This window comes from Parasteatoda tepidariorum, chromosome 5 (genome assembly GCF_982258835.1).
Source record: "Parasteatoda tepidariorum strain Cologne lab strain chromosome 5, Ptep-v5.0, whole genome shotgun sequence".
Lineage (NCBI taxonomy): Eukaryota > Metazoa > Arthropoda > Arachnida > Araneae > Theridiidae > Parasteatoda > Parasteatoda tepidariorum.
In genome coordinates, this window is record NC_141759.1 from 48,785,884 (window position 1) to 48,797,891 (window position 12,008).

General features: G+C 29.4%; 1 protein-coding gene across 1 annotated transcript in view; it reads right to left on the reverse strand.

Moving 5' to 3' along the window:
- Positions 1-835, reverse strand: part of LOC107455357 (alpha-tocopherol transfer protein-like) — a 40,539-nt gene extending 39,704 nt beyond the window's left edge. Inside the window, exon 1 of the mRNA XM_043051776.3 lies at positions 409-835. Within this exon, the coding sequence (XP_042907710.2) occupies positions 409-460 (52 nt within the window). The 5' untranslated portion in view covers positions 461-835. The remainder of the gene's footprint in view (positions 1-408) is intronic.
- Between the last annotated feature and the right edge of the window lie 11,173 nt (positions 836-12,008).

Genomic DNA, 12,008 nt, shown 5'->3' on the forward strand with positions numbered 1-12,008 from the left:
TTTAAAATGTTAGAAATCAGTAAGTTTTGGTTGCTAAATAATCATTAAAAAATTTAATTAAATAAATAAATAATTAGTTTGAAGAATAAAAAATTGCTTTTGCTCTTATCTCGTAACATTAAGTATAATAAACAATCATTATAACAGAAATAATATTACTTAACTGTTTCTATTAGTACAGCTTTCGACTTTCATTTTAACGAATATTGTCTTATCACAGCTGAAGATTAAAAGCGTAATCTATAAATCCAGCACTCATAAAGAGAAGCTCTAAGCCGGCAGGGGTCATAGCTATATTTATCATTTCCGAAAATAGTTGTTTTCCTCATTAAAACTTCCTCTAAAAACGTATACTGTTTAAATGTACACACTCATATTTAACACCAAAATTAAGAGCAGTCCTCTTACCTTCGACGCAATCATTATTCGGTATAGAATTTCCAATTATCCAATTCAGCATGCTTGTGAAGAAGAAGAAAAAAAACTAGACGAATTCGATTTCGAATGATCCGTCGAAGTTAACTGAATCACCTGTTAAGATGGAATAGCGGATCTTCTGTTTTTTTGACTAAATTCGGTCACTAGCGCGAGGAGAAGTAAGAACGTCCTTGAACTTCTGGTTTTGATTCTGGATGCTGTCTGGTCATTGGCCCATGAGACTGTGACGTAATTGAAAAAAAAATTTTGGTGTTCTCAATTTTGTTAATTTACTTTTCTTTTTTCGCTCCCTCTGTTTTAGTTTTGTGATGATTGAAGCTTTTAGCCTCCCACATGGAACCGATTTACATTTTCCATTGATCTACACATCTTCTTCCTAAAACAAGTGAAGCGAAGATAAACAAATAGTTCTTGATTGTTTCAAAGGCGGAAATATGTTAAAACTTTTTTTTTAAGAGAACAAACGGCCGGATAAGTCAAAGCTAACATTTTGCAATCTCTTAACCAACTTCCTCTGATAAGAAAGAAAGATTTCTTAAAAGTATTTAAATATGCTGCATATCTAGTGGCAGTGCGCTGTAGATTCGAGATGTTATTAACACGTTGAATGCTATGGGGGTCACCGGTGACCGGCGAAGCCAAGATTATTAGAAACACATAATTCGAGTAAATTTTTAATTTTTTAATATTATTATCATTACTAAAATGGCTTGAAGAAATTAATGCAATATAGAACACACAAAAAAATAGTTTTATTTATATACACAGAGATGCCAACTTGCTCCGGACAGCGAATAAATATTTTCAAGTGGTAGTTTATTAATTGTGATTCTTGGTTTAATAAATTCAATTTAGTAGATTTTTATCCACCACTATTTCTAAACAATTCGTAGGTGCAATTAGATTATATTTTAAAACTGCAATTAGATTAGATTTTAAAAAAATGTAAAGAGTGTAAAAAGTGAGAAACGTGTTGTTTTAAATTACTTACTCAAAACAAAACTCATTACTCTATTGCTTTGATTTGAGGAAAATTCGAAGAAGTTCCAAAAATTATCAAGCGCTCCTAATCTAATTAACACGTTCACGCCGGGGTGACCCACTGGTAGGTTACGCTAGATGTTCTCATCTTGGCGGCGCACCGGAGTAAAAACTGGTAACAAATAAATTTCATTTTTTAGTTTTTTTTCCGGGAATAATAAAACAACCAATTGTTTTTAACTGATGCAATTTTTATATTGAATTGCTTCTTCGCCGTGATAAATTTCCTTACAGTGAATTGTTATTGTTGAAAATAGATTAACTCCTCCCGAATATTATCTGATATTGAAATAGTTCTTCTACCAGTATTTTCTCTTTTCCCGTGCCAGTATTTTCACTTTTCCCGGCATGAACGTGTTAAGTGACCCCTTTATTTTTTTCTTTTTAAGTCTAATAACACTATGTAAATAAAAGTTTTAAGAGAAAAAAAAAATCGAAAAAACGCATGTTTAAAATTCAAACAAATATTTAAGATGGCGAGCGCTACGAATCTTAATTTATCCCAAATCAGATCCTGTTGCGAAAACGCAACGTATTGTATTAATTTTGTGAAGAAAAATGTTTGTGTGATATTTTTTTGTAGTAAGTAATTTTATGAAAAAAGTGGTAGTGCATATATGCAATGGCTGAATATTTTCTAGAGTTGGCTATCATTTCAGCTTTTAAATATAGAAATAAACTAATTAAATATTAAAATATCGATTTTTATATCAATGTATTTTTATTTTTCACTCCGACTGCTATCAATGTTATTCTTACTGCATACCACTGCGTATAAATAATTTAAATAGATATATAAAAGCTCTGACCATTTAATTCTCACTTTTAACACAACCTTTAGCTATTTATTGAGTGAACTCACTTATAGTTTATTATTTTGAAATATTTTGATTCAACTCAAGTTTAAGATCAACTTGCTTTCTTCACTCATAATAATTTGTGAATAATTTAGATTTGTTTTGTTGTATATAATTATTACTGTACATTCATGCCATTTTTTTCTTTTCTACTTTAATAAGTGCTATTTGTGGTTCTAGCCATGTAAACTTTTTTTGTGTGTCTTAAACATCTGTATTACAAGATGAATGGGAAAAGGGCCTTCTTTGCCTCAGGCTCTACACCAAAAAGACCAGACCACTTTCTCAGAGATTACAACTTGTACCCCACAGCAGATGAATATTTTCGAGTGGCAGTCTTAATGTATGATTCCTGATTTAATAAATTCGACTTATAAGGTTTTTACTCACCCCTACCTATAAATAATTCAAAAACATATTGGGTTAGCCACTTTTAGCCGTGTTGTGCTATCACCCCCTGCATCAGAAAGCCCCCACACGGTTTCTTATAAGTAGACTATTTAAGAAGTGACCCAGTTGTGCGCATAAACCCAAATTCTATTCTAAAAGTACTCGAGAGGAATTTATCATATATATTTAAGAATTGAATCTGTAGAAACAAGTAAATAAGACAAACCAATCATATTCATAAATTTAAAAAAAAATTTAAATACATATTTGCTACCACTTTCTTATTTTTACAAGATTTTCAGATAAATTCGTTTGTAACATTTTTACCTTCATAAAGGTCTGATCGGACTACTAATAAAAAACCGTGTGGAGGGTTTCAGTCATAGGAGGCATTCTTTGAGCCGCTTATAAAGTATCAGTTTAGTTTGTTGTTTAATACCTTTTTTTAAAAAAAATATTTTGTCGAATACGGAGTAGTTGTCACCTTTGGAGTCTTCATGTGCTTAAGTTCTATTTTTTTTTAAATAAAAGTTCTATTTATTTAAAAAAGTTTTGATTCTACTCATTAACATTGAAAAACATCGAACACATCGAATGTTAATGGATATGTATAATGTTGATCAGGAATGTCTAGTTTTTCCCTAAGATAAATGTTAAAAAAGAAATAAATAAACTGCAAGTCTATATCTTTTTGAATAACAGTTTATAAACTCATAGGCACTTAATTGGTTAGCCTATTTACCTATAAATTTTTACGCTCTAAAAAGAAGTGTTTTTCTAGTAGCAATGAAATTCGCTAATCATTTACATTTGGTCAAGGTTTAAAATCACCTTATCATAGCAAGCAGATTATTTTAACGTTATGATAGTCAAAATCATTATTTTTCATCTTCGCCAAATATAAGAATAGAGTCTAAATTCGTAAATTTTGCAAAATCATTAAGATTGCAACAAGAATTGGTCAGCGATTCAGAATGATTTAAATATCAACTTTAACGAATTTTCCTTTAGATTTTAAGTTAGTATTTAAAGTGCTAGCAAAATTTATGTGCTTTAAATTTAGTTCCTAAATTTTTAAACTTAATTTAAAGAGATTTTGAAATGTATGATAACACTGAAACAATTTTTATTTTTATTTTTTGTGGCATTAGATTTTTGATATCTAATGCCACTTATTAATGATCTTAGATATTTTCGCTCACTGATTTCAAATCTGCGATCAGTTTTTTACTTTCAAAAGCTGTGGTTTTTAAGCAATTTAATAATAATATTCTTAACAAGGATTTTGTTATATTAAAATTCCCTAGAGTGAATATAATGTGCCTCCACTTCTCTGCAACGTAAGGAGCATTAGGAAAAAGGCGACAATGCATTTCAATTTATGATGTAATACGTTAAGGTTATATGTTTTTTTGTGTCATATTTTCATAGTTTGTTCATTGTTTGTTTTCCATCGTTTATTTTATTATTATTGCAGCAGACAAGTGTATTTCTGCGTAATGGGTCCGGAATGTTCGTGCTGATTTTTGATAAGCTGAGCTCTCAAAGGTCCTCTAAAACTATTTAAGTAGAAGAAAACCACTTATACTACTCTGCTGCGATCAAGAAAATTTAATGATTTAATATTAAAAATAAAAGAAATATACATTTATAGTTTAAATATTCTACCATTCGGAATGGTCTTGCTGATATTTGATAGGCTGAGCTCTCCAAGGTCCTCTAAAAATATTAAAGTGGAAGAAAACTACTTATCAAATCAATATTAAATTTTCCTTATATTGCAACCACCTCAATTTAGATATTCACCTACATGTATTAGACATCTATATATGCAAAAGGTTTCTAAACCTTTGCGGCGATCAAGAAAATTTAATGATTCAATTTTAAAAATAAATGAAATATACATTTATAGTTTAAATATTCTACCACTTGAATATTTTTGGTGGGTTTTTTCCTATTGAAAATAACCACGAACTTTCCGGACGACGGCCTAATAATTATTTCTGATTGCAATTGCAGGGCTGCCTACTTTCTGCCTAAAATTTTATTCCAGTGGTAGCTATGTTTATGCTTTAATTTATTATTTTTAATTCATTTAAACTTATTTTCCCCACCGCTACATAAAAATGATTCAGAAATTCATGCGCACACTTCGTTCCACAGCTCACGTGGTGAGGCTTTTAACCTTCTGGCGAAATTACTAAAAATTCTGAAAGCTCTGGCTTTAAAATGCCTACTACTTTATAAAATATTTTTCAGAAAGCTCAGTAGTTGACAGGCATTCAATTGAAATTTGTGTGATTTCAGACTATTCATACTCATAAGTGGTAGTTATCTTGGCATCAGACCCACGAGGGCTCTAATTCATCTGAGTGGGAATGTATAATAAATCACCGGAGCGCATTGGAATGTTGAAAGTTGGGTTTCAGTACTACTTGAGTCTAAATTCCTTTTATAGGGATATTTGCTCCATTAGCCCTTTAACAACGAATTTTAACGAAAATGATTTTTTTTGTCCCGTTTATTATTTAAAAGGACGAAATAGGTCACAAATAAGGCAAATTTAGAATTTGGGATTTTTCTGACAAGCGGTTATCTATTTAGAGACTGGGACACATATGTCCCGGCCGTACTTAATGGTGGGATACATATGTCCCACCTGTATTGATAGACTTACGACAAGCACATCTATCATTCCATAAAAATTTATTGTATGGACTATTTTTTACATGGTATAATACAGGGTAAAGCAATTTTTGTATAACCCGACATTACACATTGGACAACTCATATTTGTTCTTTTTTCTATGTTTATTTGAGAAAATATGAATGAACGTAACAATCCCAATGAAGAATATGAGTGGGATATATCTGTCCCAATGAAGAATACTAGTGGGATATATCTGTCCCAGCCCAAAATCACAATGCTATTTCATGCAAGAAACTCTTTAGCGCCATCTAGGGGATATTTGACATATGAAGCACGTATAGTACTTGGTTCGACTCTACGACTGAGACATATTACAATGAGTTTCTAAGCGCTTTTCACCCCATTAGTATTTTTTAAACAATTGTTGGGACAAATGAGTCCCGTTAGTAGCCAAAGGGTTAATACAAAGAAAAAGGGGTAGTTTAAGGGTTTATGTTTATTTTTTTTTATCTTTTTTTATTTCTTGTCATCAAAAAAGCAAGGTAGTTCCGTTTACTATAATATACTAATGGTATTTATAATTAGATCTGAAGTCAAAAAACAGTGCCCCTTCAAATCTTAAATGAGAGGTAACAGATATACATAGAATATGGACATCCATTCGTTTGAAACCTCTACGTTTTTCATAAAAACCCGTTCGATGTTACAATATTTATAGTCCGGAGTTAATGGAATGGTTGGAAAAAAATTGCTGCATTGCTAAATTATAGCTCTTCCAAAAATTTTGGAAAAAATTGTCAATCTTGGATTCAGACGAAACCACGTGAAAATGAAAAGTGCTTGTTAGTTCTTTAAGAGGCCTCTTTCCTCCTGAAGGAACTCAACCGTTGAAGGGGATGGAGACAGAGGGAGAAAATTCTAAATTGTCATAATTTATTTTTTACAAATGTATTGACGCCAGATATTTACTCTAGATCACGCCATCACCCAATGAGAATTAGAGAAATATACCGAGCTGCAGTTTAGATTTTCCTTTCATTTTTCTGACAAAATTATATTAATAGAATTTTGCAATCAGCATTGTTTGAAAGGTAATTAAGTTTTATACATTTGTATGTTTTAGGATCTTCAGGATTGCTAAAGGAGACTTAACCCTTTCGCGTTGACTGTCACAAATACGTGCCAGCATAAAGCCGTATCAATCAGGGTAAAAAGATAAAACTGGTAATCAAAATAATTCTTTAGCAGTTTATTTGTGGGCGGAGTTATAATTGTTTGTATTTAATTCACCATTACTTTGTTCAAAATAAAATTATTTAGTTATACTTTGAACTAACATTGATTATACATATGATTGAACTAACAATAATTAAAGTAAAAGCAAAGTAAGTCTGTCAAATTAGCAACGACTACATTTAAGTTACGGTTTTTTATTTAATTACAGCCTGATTCTGATTTTGCATGAATGCTTTTCTCAATCACCGTCCCCAAGGGGTTAAAATGCAAAATATGGTGACTAAAAAGATTCTAAACTTTATTAAAAGAGATCACAATTAGCAACTTTTGCTAGCATATTTTTTCTTATTTTACTACTGAAGGTTTCTATAAAAAACGTTTTTCATTCAAATATGTATAACTTGAAATGTACGCTATGATTGTATTAAGTCAACATATTATAAATATATGAAAAATGAATTCAGTTTCTACCACTTGTTTTCATTTTTAATCGTCCGTGGCATCCCTGGATTTTAAATAATTTTTTTTTGTTTTGGTAAAATTAAAAGAGATTTTCATCAATAAAAACAGTAAAATGAAAAAAAAAAAAAAAAAAAAAAAAAAAAAAAAAAGAGTGAGTGTTGTTATGCAACTACACATGGAAATGTGAAACAATTTTGCTAATCAGTCAAAATTTACCGGAAAATTTTGAATGATTAATACTAGAAATATTCGAACAGTCCACATGAGTCCCATGTCAAAGCTAGCTCTTTCACCCCTATATTCTGTTTATCCCTTAACGGTGCGGAAGTATCGAATTATATTATTAACTAATTAATTTTATTAATTATAATTTTGTAATTAATTACATTTTATTATGAATATTAGGTTTATAATAAATTATAAGTTCTTAATTAATTATAATTACATAATTAATGATACTTTTATAAGGAATTATAAGTTTATCATGAATTATAAGTTTATAATTAATTATAATTACGCAATTAATTATAATTTTTCAATTAATTATAAATATTTAATTAATAATAATTATTTTTATTAATTATAATTATTTATTTAATAATAATTATTCAATTAACTATAATTGCGTAATTAATTATGATTAAGACTACAATATGAGAGGTAAAATAATAAAATGATTTTTACCACTGCCTATCGGACACAGCAAACAAACTTATATCATCATTAAGGGTTGAAATAATAGCATCGGTTTCAGCTTAATATGCTTGTTAATTGTGACTTTTGTGTTCATTTTTGGCAGAAAAATCATTAAAAAGAAACCGAAAGTAGAAAATGACAATGTTAATAAACGTCGCTCAGCAATTGAAATTCAACTGACATTTGAGTCGAAAATTAGACGGAAAACTGTTTCTGAAAACCCAGGCAATAAAGAATGAAAGGAAACTTTTTACTGAGCTAAATATATTTCGGTCAGTGACATCAAGATAATATCTCATCCATTTTGAAACAAATGCTCTTCATAAAATGTAGATTCTTATTTCAATAATTTAGATTCATCTCTTACTCATCTCGTATAAGTAAGACGATTTTGAAAAACTCAATTTATCGTCCGTGTTCATGACACCTAGACACGTGACGTGCTTTATTTATTTATTTTCATAAAATGTTTTGTTCTTATATGATACGTTTTCAATAAATAAATTGCTCAGAAGAGCAGTGGGTTTACATTTATTGATTATTTTAATCTTTCAAAATCTTTTCTGGAAGTTAAAACTTTTTAACCTTTTGTACGATTCTGTTGGGTGGTAACAATCAGGAGGAAAAAAAAGTGGAAGCCAAGTTATTACGTTGTCAATTTATTTTTGGTCGGAATAATGAAGCTTTGACTAATTTTAATCACTACTCAGTCAAACCTCGATATCTCGAACTTGAAGGGAGATGAGAAAAAATTCGAGATATCGAAAATTCGAATTATCGAAAATCGCATGTTATCGATGGTAGAATAAAGAAAAATGCTCTTTACATACCTTATTTACTATTCCATATTTATTCTAAAAACACTTTTTACACTTAAAAAGATTCAATTGTTGTTTGCTTTAGAGATGTGTAAGAAAGTTTGTCCATAGCGCTTTCTAAGTGGACTGTAGCTTTAAATGTCTCCTCTGACATATTCGACTGCCTCTCAATATATCTCCTTACAGTGTCCACTGCAGAAAGTGCTTGTTTGTTAGTAACATTGGGCTGTGAATCTTCGATTTCCTCATTCTCTAGTTCTGATAGTTCACAAGAAGCTTTCGTTTGAGCGATGATATCATTGTCATCCCACTGACCACACATTGTTACTGCATCATCTACGTTTACAAAGTCATGAAATTCCATGTCATCAAGCTTCATGAGTCCGGTCAATCTTTTCCTATCATTTTCGGTGTAGTTTTCAGCAGAATTAACGATATTGATTGTTTGACTACTTTCGTGATCTCTAATGAATCCAGACTTCTTGAAGCCATTCATTATCGTAGAGGAAGACACATCATTCCATGCCTTGCCAGCCATTCCAGACATGCCAACTTGCTCCGGACAGCAAATATATATTTTCAAGTGGTAGTTTATCAATTGTGATTCTTGGTTTAATAAATTCAATTTAGTAGATTTTTATTCACCACTATTTCTAAATAATTCGTAGACTTATATAATTCTCCACTTGATAGAATTAATGGCATGCTATATCTTTTTAAAAGCAAGTAAAAATAGTCAAATATTTTTTAAATTTACTTAGTAGTTACTTACCGTTCTTTTAATTATTTTGGCGTGTCCGGAGCAGTTGGCATCTCTGCCATTCTTAAATTTTTTTATTTTTTTTCGGAATATTTTTTTAATTTTGGAAAAAAAATCTACTCTATTTATTGAAAAAAAGTTCAACTTGTCGAGGGATTAAAAATGTTTTTTATAACATTGAGTGTATGGGAAGTTTGAAGTGAATTTTTTTTCCTTCGAGATATCGAAAAATTCGTGAAATCGAGGTTCGAGTTAGCGAGGTTCGACTGTATTAATTTTATATAAAAAATTAAACAAACACTTAGAAACAAATATGCCGGACACAAAGTGGCAGCTATCGGCTATGCTGCTGATATTAATTTTATTTTTGAGTTTGAAAATCTGAGAGAAAATGATATTTCAACAAGGCCGATTGCTGCACTTTACTGTAATAACGCTTCCTTCTGAAAATTTCAAAATGTTTTACGCCTGTAAATAATCTGTGAATATGTAAATATGTATAATATAATCAACTTGCTTACATTTATTTCTATTTTATAATTTCATTGCTTCGTGACCTCAAATGTATAACGCGTGAGCAAAAAAAAAAAAAAAAAAAAAAAAAAAAATGAACGGACCACCTTGAATGCCTTTTGATTTAATGATTGGATCTTCAAGTTCTAGTTCTCAATCTTAATTGTTCAGGGGGGTGACTTCAATATGCTATATAAGTGCTGCTGACCATAGTTTAAGTTAGGAAATCAGTCACAAAAACATGACTTTTTTTTGGACGGATTCGAATTTCTGGTCCCAAAATGTAGTGTTTAGGTGCAGATTGGGAAATATGTTCACCACAGTTTGATCAGGAGAGCGATCCGAAGTTTGGACTAATGCTAATTTTATTTTCTGCGTATTTCACCTTATCGTAAGAACTTTCTACTCATAATGAAATTTTTTTTGCCCACAATTATAAAATTCGTTTATTCAAGGTAGTTTCAAATAACTTTTAGTAAATATTTATTACTTTTCATTATTTTATTTAATAATATTCGAAAAAGTAATTGATTTGTAGAAAATCATTTTAAAGAATGTAATATTGCACGGCGAAATACAAAATGTGAGCGAAATCGGTCGAAAAGTTCTAGTGAAATCAAATTTCTATGTACGACTTTTTTTTTTTAAAAAAATTATTAACTTAATCGTATTTTAATTATCATTTTTATTTTCAGAAGAAATAAATAGCGTCGTCAATTGTAACTACTATCATTATGACAGTGAAAGTTATTGATTGTTGTCTGATTTTTTCAGCTGACTGCGCAAATGAAGATGGCATTAAAAGATCTATAACTTAATTTGAAGTAAGATATGAAAGATAAGCATAATGAAAGATAAACATAATGAAAGATAAGTAGCTTCCCAGAATATTTAATGCGGTAGTCAAATAACAATTGAAGTTAAACTAATTTATTTCATTTTTCCTGCATTTACTTCTCACTCCAATTAATTAATCGATTAATTGTTCTATTTTAATCCATTAATTAATAGATTAATAATTAATAGATTAATTAACGATTAGTAATTAAAGGATTAATAATAAATAGACTAATTAAATATTAATTTATTAATAAAAAATTAATTTTTTAATTAAAAATTAATTTATTAATTAAGAATTATACTTAGTAGATTTTTTTCTAAATGTTTCAGCTACTTTCATGTAATGATGGAAGAATCATTTCTAAATTTAAATTATTTAACTCCTTAACGCACAGATTTTTCGAAAAAAACCGGCCAAAGAAAATCACATTTTTTTAATGTAAAAAAACACACTTTAGAACATTGTCTTTTCTTTTGGAGGACAATTTTGATGTACTGCGTTTTTTTTCCATGGAAAAAGGCGATATATTTATTCTTGAATAAATAAGATTTATAGCTTACAATCCTATGTAAATCATAAATATCAATAAAACGATTTTTCTTCTTCTTAGCTTTCACATTGTTATTTTCAATTCTCGATTATATTCGAGTGTCAAAAAATTATAGTACAACGCCAATATTAAAACAACGCCGCTCGAATTATCTCGAGTGCGCACAGTTTGGCCCGTTTAGCACCCTCGAATTAACTCGAGCGCACAAGTTAAGGGGTTTATCAATAATAAAAGGTTAAACCAAAAAATGTACTGTCACTTTAAATATATCAGATAAAAATGTTCTGGTAAATCGGAACTAGTTGGCCAGGGTTTTAAGTCACAAAACACAAAAAAAAAAAAAAAATTAAGTAAGTTGTCATCTTGAGAACATGGGCATGTTCTCGAGTTGTGATGAACGCTTTATAAAGTCACTTTGATCCTTAAATTTAGATATAAACTATTTAATGAAAGTGCTAAAAAAAACTTAAACCTTACCACGTTGTAAAAATGAAATCCTACGCTCTTGGATTCAGGTATGTAATGCTTTTCGCTGTTGTTTATAGATCTTTCCTTTATAATACATACATATATATATATATATATATATATATATATATATATATATATATATATATATATATATATATATATATATATATATATATATATATATATATATATATATATATATATATATATATATATATATATATGTTCTAGTAGACTATATAATTTTATTTTACATATTTTACTGAAAGCAAATTTCTTATGTAA